This window comes from Helicoverpa armigera, chromosome 8 (genome assembly GCF_030705265.1).
Source record: "Helicoverpa armigera isolate CAAS_96S chromosome 8, ASM3070526v1, whole genome shotgun sequence".
Classification (NCBI taxonomy): domain Eukaryota; kingdom Metazoa; phylum Arthropoda; class Insecta; order Lepidoptera; family Noctuidae; genus Helicoverpa; species Helicoverpa armigera.
The window spans coordinates 6,751,690-6,767,977 of record NC_087127.1 but is presented as its reverse complement, the minus strand read 5'-3'; the positions used below and the strand labels follow the sequence as shown (position 1 = coordinate 6,767,977).

Sequence of the window (16,288 nt, the reverse complement as noted above, 5' to 3'; positions counted from 1 at the left end):
ACTTGATATATTTGTCCAGTGCGGCAATGTTTGCGTACTATTTATGTGGGAAGGGCACCTACAGCACTGGCCAGGTACACCAGCTACGATTGTGAAACATTTATTATCTATTTACTGGCACTCTCTCCAAACGCTTGATATTTACTTATATGTGTTATAGCAAAGCCGTCATAGAGGTCATTACAAAGGGCCTTTAGTATGACTTAGTACAACAACGTACAAACATATAGTACGGTAAGATAACGATATTGGTTCGACGACACCGCCTATGAGTGAATGGCGACAAAACCTCAAAAACAGTATAAATACAACGTCAATAAGGAATAAATTTAAATAATATGAATCGAATTAAAATTAAAAATAGATTATTAATATTACTTGAAACGGACCGTTTTTATGGCGCACGTTTAATTTATCATTTAGTATTTTTTTATTTTTATTATAATTTGCATACCTATTACACGAAAAATATTTGGTACGAAGTTTAAATCCTTGATACACTGCTATTTAAAAAGGCTTCTTTTCCCCAAAAATTACAATTATGACCACATAATATTCAATTTATTTTTAAAATTTTAGTTGTCCAAGAAATATTGTGATTACCTATGTAGTATGAAATCACGGCCAAGTACTTCTTGCAGAATGAGTTATATCTTAACCTCATTCATTCATCGGGTTGGATATATTTAATTACAAATAATATAGAGCACGTCTGTTTTCTTATCTTTATGTATTAATAACACCTGTATCTAAGTATCTCGCTCTCTTATAATAAGAACTTATACATAAGTGTAATACAGATACAGTGATTTCAATATAATTACCAGTTACCTACATAAATTTATAACCTTAAGACCATCTGCTTATAAACGGAAGCAGTTTGTCAATGAAATGTCTTCGATATACAAACACGGTCGTATTCAATCCATCAAAATATTTGTAACCGCCTACACACAATCAATCAGCGATACAATAGTTTACCTATATGTGATTTATTACAAAAACTACCGCAAAACGGAACAAACATATAAATATTATGTTTGATTTCCAATAACCTACCTCAGTTATTGATACACACTCCGAGTTATCAATAACGTTATTGGCATTTGTTAAAATGAGTCAAACGACAGAATTGTGACTAAGATTGCTCCACAACCAAAACAAATTGACAAATTAATACTAAAAGACATTTGAAATACGTTGCCCGAACAAGCTCCATTACTCAGCTTTAAATGATTCTTATAGTGATTAATAGTAGCTATTCAATACAATGACTGCTTGTTTTGAACAAATTAAACACTTAAACCTGCCAGCTGAACAGGCGAACACAAAGACAGTAAGTTAGTGTAAAAAAGACGGGCACCGCGCGCTTGGAATTCTAATATTCTATCAAGTTGATTTACTGCGTGTGCTTGTGGCGTGGCACTCTTGTCGTATTGTGCGAAATAAAATCAAGAGTCGTGCTCACATTAACCCGCATATTGCTGGCGCCACTATCTGTCACTGTTTCCATTGTATCTATCTACTTAGTAATAACAATAACAATAATGATTAGATAAAAGGATTTATCGTACGCGTTGACATCACGACGCATCACTAATGTTGCGTCTTGACAAAATTATTAATGTTCTAAAATTATCTTGTAACAGCCAATTAACTATAACTTACGAACGAACGCGTGCGCACTGTTGTCTGTTTGTGCAACTTGTGCAACGCGGCGGTCCTACATCTAGCTATATAGGTGAGCTTTCTTACCCACGATTTGTAGGTACAAATCATTATTTAACTAATTATAATGATTCAACTAAAACGAGGTGATGTAACACTACTTACTAAAACGAGACGAGGTAAACTAAAAAAATCGGAAGTAATAAAATGTCTGCAAACGCTTGAAACCAGTTCAAAGCTTGAGGAAATATTTCATGAGGCACAAGCTGTACGCGTCATGTATGTGATCAGATTACAGATGATGTTTGTCGCCAGAGGTTGGGGGCCACTCAAAATATTGTAATTAGTGTAATGAAATAAGTATTCGCGTCGTAGATCGCGTGTCCTCGCGGCGCGCGGCGGCGCCGACCTGCGCTGGCGCCGGGCGTCGCGACGCCGCCGCCCGCCTTGTTTGCACATCGCGTATGTTCTCTATTTACGCAAGTACGTTTTCGCATTATTTCAACAAACACGTACTAAATTACGAAAATCATGACGTCAGTGAATATCCGAAACTACTTGTGTTTCAGTTTTTACGACTCCGACCTCAGCAATCCTTTTAGCAAAGCGGTGAGAGAAATTTAACGTAGCTGTGCACGGATCGGGTGAAGGAGCGCGGCCTGTAATTCGATAGGATAATTTCTAGATATTCAACTGTCGCAAAGCTATAAAGATCTAAGCGACCCAGTTTAATCAGAAGATTAATGTTTAAGGTAATCAGAAAGGGTCTGGCGCCGGAGCGCTCGTCGGTGGGCACGCCGAGTCACGCACAGTTCGCACCACTAACCACTCGCTATTACTCATGATAAGCCTGCCCACAAACCGCATTCACCTAACACTGTCTCATTAGCCAACATTAAAATAATAACGGGTGCGCTTGCGGCTAGCAACCATCCCCATTCAGAGCATTTAAGATAACAGCGTCAGTGTGTTGTGTGCTCGGCTACGAAAGTAATGATATTCGTCGAGCTCCGGTGGCGGTAGTCAGATATTTCGCATTAACGATCATCCGTGTCCACTGCCGTCTGCTCTTGACGTTCGTGAGTCGAGTGGCGCTCTTAATAAAAAAGAGCACTTTGACACATCAAAGCGTTTTGCGCAGTAAACGGCGAAAAAGGTTCAAACAAAATTATGCGCCGAGGAATGTGTTGCAGCGAGAGACACCGATTTCACAAAAATAAAACGTCGATTTTGCTCGGCATCGTGCATCGGCGTGCACAAAACAAATTCCTCGGAGGCACTTGCTGTACACTGAATTAGATACACTCGTGATCGAGTGGTGAGGGGCGAGCTGCCCGATGAACCGTGAACACCAACTGACGCAGCACGTCGCCCTCGCTGCGCACACGCATGCACTTCCACACACCAAGCTTTCTGTTCCAATACAAAGGTTATCTTTTCATACCGATTTTTTCTTAATTTATAAATATAGACTCGACATTATTTATGATAATGACATACTTAACCTTTTGCATGTTGCTCTGATTAATTAGATCGTTTTACTGCAATATCAAATTAATATGAAGCAATTTACCTACATGACTCGAAAATGATACAAGATAAAGTTAACATTTGTTATGAAACAGTAGCTAATTTAATAAATTACATACATACATTCTTCTTACATAACATTAGTCATTTACATAGTACACGTCAGGCAAGTTTCAGCAATGCGTCACACTTGTAAGTCCCTGTTGCTGCTCTGTTGCTGCTGGCTGTTCTTCGGAAACTCAACAACGCCAACGAGATCAAAAATGTAGTTTGAACTAACTTATGAACTTTATATTTTTTGTTCAATTTAATTTTCTGTTGTGTAATTGATACGATGTGAACATTGAAAATGGCTTTAAAACAGGACATCAAGAGATAAAATTCTTACATGAAAAATATCAACGGATACTGACTCCAGAGGTATGAGTCAATTATTAACTGATGTAAATAAGCTATTCGTGTGCAAATATGTTCATGTAGTTAGCAACACAAAATTATCTTCTCAATGCCAACACGATACCGTCAAATCGTGGTTATACAATTCTGAAAACAAATAAATCAACACAATTTCTTTGAAACATATATTGGCTCGAAATAACTCTCACTTCACTGACATTGCAAACGATTCCCTCTCTGAAGGCATGAAATTCATTTAGTTTATTACAGCAACACCTGGCTTGGATTCAATTAAAAATTATCCATTTTACTGTCTTCGTATGGTACTGGGGATTTATTAAAAGCACGATAAACTATATTATTACGGCAGTCGGCCGGCAGACAGCCAACTGGAGTTCTCACAAAGGCAACTGTGAATCAGATTTGATGCGTTTTATAGTTACGAGCCTCAGATAGAGTTTACGGCCGGCTTACAGTTCCGCCATAGCGAGCTTTAACTGCTTATAAACCATATCGGAATCACAATTAATTCATTCTGCTAGGCATTAGGCAGCTGAAGTCGCTAGACGTTGTACAATCGGAACTAGAAGGCAATTCTTCATAACATTTATAGTTCCTAATGGAAAGCCACTTTTGTTTACATATAACGCTGTAAGCTAAATGAATCTCGACCACGAGGAACCTATTTAACGATGAAAGTGAAAACACTGGCGAGACATTTATTGGACCGAATATATCACATTTTTTTCTCAGAATATGACTTAGTAAATATAGTAAAAGACCGCGTACGTTGACATCGACGATATTTGTTCGCAAAAAATGTGTGTTGTAAGTTGTGTTCGCTAAAAAGGCGAGCAGACGGCGTCGCGGCGACGGGTCGACGGCCGCGCCCGGAATAACCAGCAGCAGCAGCTATATTTGCAGCAGCGGCGCGGGCGCAGGGGGGCACCAGCGCGTGCCATTTCTGCACCACCGCCCGGTGCATCTGAGTAATGCCATTGTAATGCTCTCGATATAGTCGTAATGAGTGGACGCGGCCGGGCAGACGCGGCGTCGGCGACGTCGCCGCTGCGGCTCAGCCGACGCAGCCTCCGCACTGCTCCACTCGTAAATCACTGCCTGTCGCCACTGGCTACGGAACATCCCAGATAACGCCATGCCAATAATTTGACAGGGTTATTTATGTTTTATTGAATTGATTAGGAATTGACGAGCAACTGGTAGATGATGATGCACTGTGTCGGGCGCGCATGGCGTGCTGCGGCCATGTGTAGCTGCTATACCTAATGTATATTGATGAGACCGCTCGTGGGAGCCGCCGCTCACCGCTACACCGTCATTTGTCATCGCCAGTTCCTGTCACTACGCATACGCACACTTTCTTATTTTCTGCAATTACCTTTTAAAGTCGGCAAATTTGCCGATTGCATTAAAAAAATGTACTTAATGGGATGAGGAGCGGCGACAATCAAGAATTACACCCGACCGTACACCGAGTTAAGGGAGAACATTACAAAGACGATAATGACTTAAACGACATAATGTACTTTTAATGCTACTAGCTAAGTATAAATTACCTTTAACAAACTAAGAGCTTAAGAAGTTTTTAAGTTAAACAAAAAAATATGTGTGATCGTTATAAAATAATAAATTCACTCGTATACGTATGTTTATTAACTAAATCCGTAGAAGTGTCGTATTACACTCGCGAAGCAGGTCACACCAAAATGGCATATTAATAGCGGCCATCAAAGAGACTACACTTGCAAAAAGTCCATAAAGTTATGTCGTCCAGTCGATTTCCACATGTGTGGATAGTTTTCGCGACAGATGGCCCGTGACTCACTAACCTGTTGCCGCTCGTATACGTTTCCAATGTAATCGAGATGACAATATTTATAAATCATTTTAGCTCGGTATTAGATAAAAAAAGCGATCTAAACATGTCCATTAAGACGAAATTAAAAACTTTGTTAGCTATTAAACGACCGCTCCTGTTTGTTAAACTTCAAGATATCAAATGTCTAGTCTATAAGGTATGACATCAGCGTGTTACCATGAACGAACATGGTTGTAAAAAATGACATCATTAACAAAGAAATTAAATTGTCCAAATCACTGTGGTGACGTCATGCGGTGTCTAATGAGAAGCGTATTCTTTATTGTATTTAACCTTTCAAGTGCGGTTCTTTGGAGATGCAAATCGTGCCGTGTCAGTGGTCGCAGTGAGCACACGACCATTGTGTCGGTACAGCGGAGGTGTCAGGCGATCACCTCACTTATCTCTTATTTCATTATCATGTTTACAATAATATAATCAGGTTTGGTATCTACGTGCGCCCGCTCCCGTGACGATTCCGCCTAATTAAACAGTCGCGGCCCGAGTCATTAATATTGTTCAAGTCACCGCACCGTCTAGATTAGCCGCAAACTATTGCTATCACGATGCTCTTTCACGGCAGCTACAATGCGATCTATAAAACTCATAATAAAATTAAGGGCACCTCAACTGTATGCAAGTAAAGATCACCTACCATCAAAATGTTTCACCTACATGAATTTATATTGCAAGAATATAATCTCAAAAATGTTCAGGAAATATTTAATTATGAAGACGACAAGTAAACAGAGATATTCCTGAGTGAACAATCTTATTTATTAAAGAGTTTCAATTTTTTCAAATTTCAAATTAAAATATCTCTTAGAAACCCTCAGCTAACCAATAAGGACATAAAATAATTTCCTACAATCAGATCAGACGTTGTCTGACCTTTAAAAATAATACTCGGAAGACTATTATCACCATGTCAACCATTTGACAATTCAACTCTGAGAATTAAGAGTCCATTGAAAATGAGCAGTGTCATCCTAATGAGCAATGCCTAATAGACGAGGAAAAATTAGTGGGGAATTCAAAGAAATGTTCCTTATATATTAGAATCCATGGCCAATGCCGTCATTCATACAAATATTGAATGTCGCAATTACGCAAGCTGGTAAAAGGAAACACATTTTCCTATTCCGCGAACTACTCCTACAAATAAGAAAAGTCCCCTTGAGAAAAACTTTTCAGTACAGAAGTCAAAGAAAAATATTTGTACTTACAGTTCAAATCTCCAGGGCACGTTTTACAGCATCTGCCGGGCAGCAGAACTGGAGTATCACAAGACGGTTCCGGACACTCGTTCTTGATATTCCGACAGTGAACCTTAGCCACTACACGCCGTTTCTTTTGCACCTGTGAAAAATCACTAGTATAAAATAACAGTTATTAAAAGTATTAGTATTTAGTAGCTGTTATAGTTTGAAAATACGTACCGCAACACACTCACATTTGATGCAGTACATGACGCCGAAGGGCGGGCCCAGGTCCGCAAACCACTTGGAACCGAGCTCCATTGCTTGTTTGCCGAACAAACATTCTGCAACAAACAAACATTTTAATTAGCACAAAATACAACATAACTGTAAACTTAAACTAAACTTCTTGTATTGATTCAGTGAATGAATCAATACAAGAAGTTTCAGTATTTACAGCAATTCAAAATATAACGGATCTGTTTTCCCGCGTTTTGCATTCCATGTGACAGATAGGAGATTGCATTCCCCCACACAACCTCATTTGAAAATAGAATGTTCAGACGATTTTTTTTTTTAACAATTAACAATTTCCAAGTAGTTCTTAACATGCAATGAGAACATACTACGATAAAGAAAACAACATGAGTAAATATTGAAGGAGTACGATTATACTGCTTTATATAAACTCTAAACAAATATTCATCTGCAGTAATGCGGCACTTTATCTTAAATATCTGTTTGCAGCAAGTATTATTGTCAAATCAAAATAGTTGCAGTTTATGGAGAAGAAAAGTCGACTTATCATTTTACACGAATTATCATGATGTAAAAACAATATTTCTTAAAATTGAAGCATTATGTGCAGTAGTTAAGTGATTTTAAGAGTGATATGGTTCCTGGAAGTCCTTTACGCGAAATCTACTAAACAGATTTTTATGAAAACATTCTTGATACTCTGAACTGGAGTCTAGCTTACTACATAATATTAGACTACCATACTTCTTAGGCAGTAAGTAGTTGAGATGAAACCGCGACTAGTATTTATACCAGATGTTTGTAATTACAAAAGAAAAAGTCAAAGGAGGTAGACATTCGAAAGGGGCGAAATCAGGAAATTACTTTTTGTATTCAAAAAGATATTCCACAATGGATTGGGTAGCTGTTAAGCCCGCGTTAATAAGTTTAGGGCTTAAACATTTATAGTACTCTATATTATTTGATTTATAAGTTAGCAGCTATGGTGCCTGCAAGCACAGGTTAAGAAGTTGCATTTACATACCGAACTCGTGAGTCGTGAGCGAACATCTAAAAATAAAAGTTGCATCGTAGTGTTAAAATGAATGTAAGTAAGTTTATACGCGTGCGTGTAAAATGTCACTTCTTATACTAGGTATATCTCTGCAAGGAATGTTTCGGATCTCGCTTACAATAGTCGATATTCCTACAAAACAATGATGCTTTGTGTGCTATGTTTCAAAGAAGCAACAATTTTTTATATTTTTAAAGATGGGACCGACGAGAGGTGAGGAGACAAAATGGGGAGGCCTTTGCCCAGCAGTAGGACAAATATAGTCTAATAAAAAAAAGATGGGACCCTCGTTTTCCTTCCTTGCGCTCAGTTTTGTGTTCATCCAGTATGCAAAATAATTGTTGTTATTCGACTAGAACATCGTCATTTAAAGTGAGACATAATTCGCTGTGGATTTTACGAGAAAATTGCCACAGCACAATGTTATTATTGTTATTGTCCCTAAATTGGCTGGTTCATACTCCTGATATGGTCCCTCCCCCGTCTCACTTCACCCCCGCTAACCCCGCCTTTTTTGTGTCAGTTGCAGCAACAATTACCCACGTTTACAAACTAGATCATAACTTGAAACAGACTATTGTAAAACATAATATTAAAGAGTTAAAGTTGCCATTCCGTTGATACGTAAATGTACATGTGCAACATGCATCGCTTTAACTTCTTGAGTCATTATGTCTACTTCTTCTGCACTTAGTGCAATATGTGCATTTTCGATAGGCATATACTCTGCAATACTAATGTATTGTTTGATTTAAGTTAGTGATGTGGAATATTTGGGAAGTCATAGCATAATTTCAAATGTAACATTCGTGCCTTTGTTAGCATTTAGGTACAATGCAGTAATGTAATTTTGCTATTGGATTAAGGAAATTAAATGGAGTTGCTAAAATCTTAATAGGTATTAATAGTTGTATAATGCATGCCCGAAGCAAATGGACAGCAAGCGATTAGGTGTCGCGGATAGATTCACTATCAGATGCGTCGGGTCGATAAGGTGGCCGGCCTCTATATATAGGCGTCACTGTTATCTTCCTCTCGTAACTATTTAATTAACCTCACTCCGGAGTGCACTGATAACGAATGAGACATGTTGCGTGAGAACATATTGCTCTTGGTGCCCATTTACTACTTACATTGCCGTTAATCTAGACGGAATTTTAAAGTCAGACAAAGCTTTTAAATGTTTCAAACTCTGACAGAAAGACATGCGACAGATTTTCTTAAAAAATAAAGTGTGTTACAACAAACAGCTAAAGTGGGCGACAGATAACTATAATGGAAGTAGACGATACAAACACGTAGTGTGAGACGACGTCACGCGTAATGAGGAAGAAGGGTGACGCCGATGATGCGCCGGCGACCCATATTCAGGATGCAACGATCAATACGTATTGCGTTACCAAAGAGATACTGCCCACATTATCTCCGTACTTTATTACAGAATTTGCACAAGTACGCACGTCAATTTCATTAAAATTGAAAATTATGAATGCAGCTCAAGAAGAAAGTACTTGTTTATTATTATTTCCTTTCATGTGCGTGGAGTGCCAAAAAAGCATTATTTACCGTCACACCTACTCGATCGTTAACACCGCGGAGGGATGCGCGGGCGCAGGCTCGCCGACACGTCGCGCCTCACACACCACCTATTTTATAAGCCGCTCGTGTTTCTGAACTTTTCAATGTGTGTATATAAAAATATTATCTCTGACATGATTTAGGCATATAAAGTGAGGCGAGACATCGCGTAACCTTCCTTTCGTTTTCTCGGAAACGTTGGCGATGAGCCAGAAACGCTTTGCCAGGGAAATGAAGTATTGGCGACGCCCGTCTTATACTTCTTTCACGATCTGTTTATGGAATGTACTCGATACGACCCGCTGTTTATTTTGAATTTATCGCCCGCATATTGAAAAAAATACTTTTATGTATAGCCTAGAACGCCCTATTTATTAACTCTACTAATTCTGCTACTCCCTAATTCAATAAACATACGAGTAAAAGGATATTGTACATAATATAATCACTTTTACTAGCGTAGAAAAAGTCAGTACTAAATTTATAAAGACCATATTTATAAACGAATGTTGTCCTCTGTATCAGTCCACATATAGATCCCGTCTTGGTACAATTTGTAATCTCCAGAGCGTGGCATGTTCGGCCGGCCTCAGGGTTACTACATTGTGTCATAGCGTTGCATAGATCACGATAAGTATGAGCTGCATGTCAAACCAGAAGTATATGGTCGGCTCATTGAAGTGTGCGCAAGTCGCTTCAATAAATCCTCTACATAAAAGGGTTGAAAGAGGCGTGCGCCGTATTTCAGCGCGCGTGGGCAGCGCATAAATTGTTCGTTCTGAATTAGCCTTAAGCAGGATATTTTGACATTCGTTCTGCCGACACGCTGACTAGTTTACACTCGCACTCCAAGTGTGGAAATGTTTCACGATACGATACCACCGAACAGATTACCATTCATCATCCGTCACTAACACATTCAACACCGTACACCGCAGCGGTTAACGAGTTCAAGCATTGGCTTTCTTTTTACAATGTTTTTGTTCAAAACAAAGTGTGTATCGGAGCAACAGAGGAGTGCGGTACACGTTGTGTAGGCCACTCGCCGTAGATCAGTCAATTCGCTTTGATCACTGTATCAGTGTATCATTAGATGCACACACCCACACGCTGAATGATTGCTCATTGTGCCGCCCCTTGGCGTTCACTTAATATTACGTATACTACATCAACTGTGACGCTATCATACCCAACCCACGACTACTAACTATAGCCGTGTTATGCTACAGCACCATAGTTTTCTTGACGTTCTTTATTTTGCGCCAAACTGAGACACGAGCTTATTTGGAATCAAACAATGAAGTGAAACTGTTTGTTACCTTAAGCGACTTCTCGTTTCATTTCAGTTTTGCCTGTATTAGTCAAAGAGCATGGGCAAAGTCCTCATAGCCTATTATTACCCATATTCCTTTTTCAGACGTCAATGAGACGTTTTATTTTACGTCTATATTGAAATGTATAAAAATAGACAGTCTTAATTTAGGTCGGCATTGCTTATTATTTTTGTGATTTGGCTGACATCGTGTCATATGTAACTCTTAACACTCCCTTACAAGCGCTAGTCGCTAGTCAGGTCTGTAAAAATAGTGTGCGGCATGATTCGGTAGGTGAGTCCTCAGGTGTTGCCGCGGGCGGCGCGCGGCTGCGGCCAGGCGCGGGTATTATGTAAAGCGCGGAGTATCGAGTGTCACCAACAGGTGTCTATCGCGCTAATAAGAATTACAGCACATTGATTTGATCAACCGCTCCAATGAATCAACTGTAACACTGCTATTACGCGTTTAATAAACACATCAGTAAGCTGAATGAATCAACGTCGGTCACGCGTGCATTCCCAGCGGTGCGAAGCGCGTCCTACCGGTGCAACAAATAGCTTTATGGTGTTATAATGGACCGCGTTATTTACAAAACTATAAACTACGGTATGTTCTTTAGTAGCTCTAAATCCGTCCAGTGTTAAAAGTACACGGTTTTTTGACGGCAGCTTGTAAAACTAATTATATTAACAAACGGCAAACTATTCAGTAGATACCTAATTGAATGTAGAGTGCCTACTCAAGTTTACACTATCAAAGGGTGCTTACTCAACTTAACACTATAGTTCGGGTGCCGTACCTACCCAAAAGGAAAATGGAACTTTATTAGACTGAAATCCGTGCGTAAGTCCGACTCACACTTACTCACATCATTTACTTATATATTATATTAAAATGTTATAAAAAAAAACTGTACGTAACTACTATAATAAATTGAAAATTTATCGGACTAATGATGTCATCTTCTCATATTAATAATTATATTTTATTTCGGTATTGTTAATTTACTTAAAATTTAAAAAAAAAACTCAGTGTTTTGTGTCACCAACACCTGCACCAAAGTTCTCAAGTTACATCAATTTATAAATATTAATTGGTATAATCTATATCATAAAGTTAAAGATTTTTTTAATATTCATTCAAATTAATATTTCAACATTTAAGTTGATAGCTTCAATCTCATATTCGCTATGATATATGTACCTACATACTTTTTCTACCTAACCCAAGTTTGTAGGTAGTTAATTTGTACATCATTTTGATTATACTTACTAACTATTGCAAAAGAAGGATGATCATATTGTAGGTACTACTTTTTCATAATTTCCCTGAAGTCCGATTGTGATAAAATTGTTTGAAATCAAAGGCATTGTTTCAGTACGTTACACAAAGTCTTGAAACAAGTGGGAATTTCTTGGAAAACTGCAGAATTATCATACTCATGAATTCACCTTGTTGTGCAAATAAACCAACAAGATGGTTGTTTTTTGATTATTAAACGTGTGAACTGAATTAATTAGCGTCGATTAAAAGCGAGTTGAAATAATTGGTGCAATAAAAACTGTTAATGTCAACTCTTGCATAGTTGCTGAAGATGTGGACGGCAGTCGGTAAACTTTTGTCTGGTTTCTTAATAGTTATAATAACTATAAAAACTCTTTAGCAGAACTAATTTAAGAAACTGAAAGAATGACAAAGTTTGGTGTTCTAAAATTAGTTGAGGTCTTGTTTAATATTTTACAGATTTTTATTTCATAAATCGATTCGAGAAGCCGCGGCTCCCAATCAGTCTGTTTGTTTGTTTAATAAAATTATGACATGCACTTTATTTAACGAGGCGCGACTCAGACAGCATCAAACCGACGCGACGCGACGCCTGGCCCCGATTAAAGCTTTATAAAATCGTCATAACTTGCGCTCAGACCAACTGACTAATGCTTTTGTTTTATTCTCAGACTAGCTTGGAACAAACACGAAAAAATAAAGACATTTGTTTTAATATTCATTTTATAACGTAGGTAGCAAACATCATACCTTACAGTTAACAACAGAAAAACTTTTCATCTATATTTACATGTTTTCTCGAATCTACTGCATGCAAATACTGTCTGTGCTAAATGATAAATGTTTAATAAATTTAATAATAAAAAATGCCATACATTTCTCATAGTTATATGCTCTTCATGTGTCATCGCTGTTGCTCCCGGCAGACAATAAATTATTTCTACAAAAACATTTGAACACGGTGCAAGAAAACAAACTGGCTATGCATAATACTTGATATTAATAGTTGCTGTAACGAGATAGAGAATAGTAAAAGACTTAGAGCTGAAAACATAATAATATTTACATAGCAGATCCAATTTATCGATGAACTCAGTATTGAATAAACAGTTTGTGAAGGTATCTCGATTTCATTAATAAAATACTAATTGGCAGTTTTACTTAAGTTAATTTGTGCAGCATCGCGATCGGTATGACGATGCGGCGACACGGAGGCGTCACCGTCTCGCGAAATCCGCGGGAGATGTTATCCTGGCAATAGGCCGTTTTATAGTTGTGGTCGAGTGTTATCGTCCTCGCTTACATTATGTACACGGAATATCCATTGCAAGGTTGACGACATCGGCGCCGGCGCGCCTTCCTGCTCCTACAGACATATCCATTCCCTTTACTGACAGGCCTCCTTAACTTCTCGCCGGTGGTCCTTAACGATTCATAACCGACTTTATCCTATTTAAATTAAAGGGCACATAAATATGCTCCTCTCATATCGAGCCCGCTAGTTATTGATAGCACCGCATATTTCTCGACGGCTCGGTCGCGTCCAATACCAAAAAATAAAAATACAACTTTAATATTTTTCTTTGGTTGTGATGTGTGAAATAAATTGATATGCTTGATACAGATTATTTAGATCAAGCTTATTAATTAAACAGATATTTAAAACATTATAATTCATTTAAAAACAAAACACGACCGTGGTAACGTTCATCAGTTGGTATCTCGGAGTATAAATTGTCTGTGTATTAATAGAGTCTCGTTTCCCTCAACTTTTATTTATTATTGTAGACTTCATTGACTGGGCCTGGCGCCTGCTTGTCGCAATTGTGACTGGTTCTTCTCGTTCTATATGTCCATAATTCAACTTATATATGTTTATTTCCAGTGTATCCTGATTAAAATGCAAGAAGGCGGCGTTAAGGCCGTTTACATTGTCGAACCAATTAGTAGGAACCATAAAAATCATACAAATCATTCTCCTTCCTTATTGAGCGCTTACGGCTTACGTCGTCCGGCGGCGTGATCTTTATTTTCTTATAATTTGGGAGCACTACTATATATCATCAGTTTTACGAGGTGTAGACAGTTTAAGTAGTACAAGGTGCAGTTAATGCGATGCTGGACACCATATCGGGCCGAGCTTCGGCTTTCAGTGTTCAGCTCCGCACGTACAAATTGTGCGTAGCTCGTAAAACCGTTCGCGTACTTAATGGCTTATTATTGAATATGATAACAAAATGTCCAGGAGCGAGCAGTGGACGTGAGCCAACTTACTAAACAAAAATATCGTATATAATTTATTGGGTATCATTCTACGGATGCTTGGGGAGTGAGCGTGTCTTACAGTTGCACCTCATAAAAACAAACTTAAAAAATATTTTGCGAACATGTGTCGCCATCGAACCACGGATTTGGCCGGCGATGCATATTATGTTTCTCACGGAAAATAATCTATCTGTCATTTCGGAATAGTTTACACGGAGAAAACAAATGATGGAACATTACTTTCTGTCGAAATAAAACGTCTCGTCCTTTGTGTGTTAAGGTCACTAAACGAAATTATGAGTAATACACATCAAAATAGCATCATTGGGATGGAGATACATTTTGATTGAAATACATGTAGGTACCTAACCGACTTAGTTTATGTGATCTGCAGACTACTTAAAATTGTATCGTGCATTATACGTGGCAAAAATTGTATCGTGCATTATACGTGGCAAAAATTGTATTGTGCATTTTACGTGGCAAAAATTGTATTGTGCATTTTACGTAGCAAAAATTGCTTTTCACATGCGTTTAAATTAATAGAAGCCGTCTTTGATTCGCATGATGTTCCTTTTAAATAATCTGAGAAGTGATACCTCATGAATCACAAAGAAGCTCAAGCGCATGTACAAAAAACGCATTGAATAGCGATACCTGTGAATGCCTTCGGCTACGCCTACCCAAATCAAATACCGCCTCACTTACTCAACAGAGTTATCAATCAGACGGCAAGAATGCAAATTTTAATTGTGCTGGGGCTGGGTGTGCGTCGCGCGATATTATGATCGCAATTTATTTGCGCGATCGCTGTGCGCCTGCGCGGGGCGGACCCGCACGCACCGCCACCGCGCTGGGGAGGGACACAACCGCCAATTATGAATAAACTAGCTCCACTACTATGTTAATAAGACTTGAGATTTTTCCTCGGCGATTTCACCAGGCGAGTACACTCATTAATGGTTTTGTGGCACCGTTATCAGACCTAGTAGAAAGCCTCATAATAATCTTTGAGTGATTATGCAGATCTCCACTCTTGCGCATAATTGTAACTTTGTTTCGTAAAGCACACGAATCCATGGAATGTTAACACACAAACGTATGATTTAATGTTCAAATTAATTTAGGGTCGTACTAAGACCCTAAATTATAATAATAACAAATGGGGCTAACTCACAAATTCCGATGCTTTGGAACCCAAAGCAGTCATCCAATAATTTTATATAAATCGGTTGACAGATACTGCAGTTTGAAAATATTTTTTAATTATTTCATAATTTGAATGTAGGTAATTTAATCTTGTTAATAAATTGTTGACATGTTATTAGATGTAATTTAAATTGAAATTCAAGATTAAACTCAATTAAACGCGTAGGTTGTGTAGCGGAGATACTGAGCTACCGGCGAGCGTGTTCTTGGGTGTACTGAAAGTGCTACAGATTGCATGTGTCACTTTTCCTTTAAAGCTCGTGTCAACTAGTTGGATATAAGATAAGGTACTGTTAGCAGCATTACGAAACATATCTTTGAACTTTCACGAGGTTTCCAGTTCGGTCCCACAGGCGAGACAGAGCGCCGCGTGGCGTGGGCTTGACCCCATTTCCTGGTCTAAATATAATTTTGCTTGATCATTTAATTATATGGAGATTAATGAGCTGATGGGGACGCCAGCATTCACGTTAATATACAGGAACATGGTTTAACTTGGGCTATGGAGTAAGCGCGTCTACCGTCGATCACGGCACGCGAACATCACGCCACGCGACCGTCACGTCAGCCTACTAGAGCGCAAGTACATATTAATAAATCCAGTGGCATTTGCTGTTACGAAGCTAATAAACAATTTGATTGAATATTATTA

General features: G+C 38.4%; 1 protein-coding gene across 2 annotated transcripts in view; it reads right to left on the bottom strand.

The window, feature by feature from the left end:
- Window positions 1-16,288, bottom strand: part of LOC110375890 (dorsal-ventral patterning protein Sog) — a 61,475-nt gene that overhangs the window by 25,261 nt on the left and 19,926 nt on the right. For both annotated transcript variants that reach the window (XM_049838478.2, XM_049838477.2), the window contains exons 2-3: window positions 6,913-7,016; window positions 6,700-6,832 (exon numbers count right to left, since the gene is read on the bottom strand). In XM_049838478.2, coding sequence (XP_049694435.2) covers window positions 6,700-6,832; window positions 6,913-7,016 — 237 coding nt within the window. The remainder of the gene's footprint in view (window positions 1-6,699; window positions 6,833-6,912; window positions 7,017-16,288) is intronic.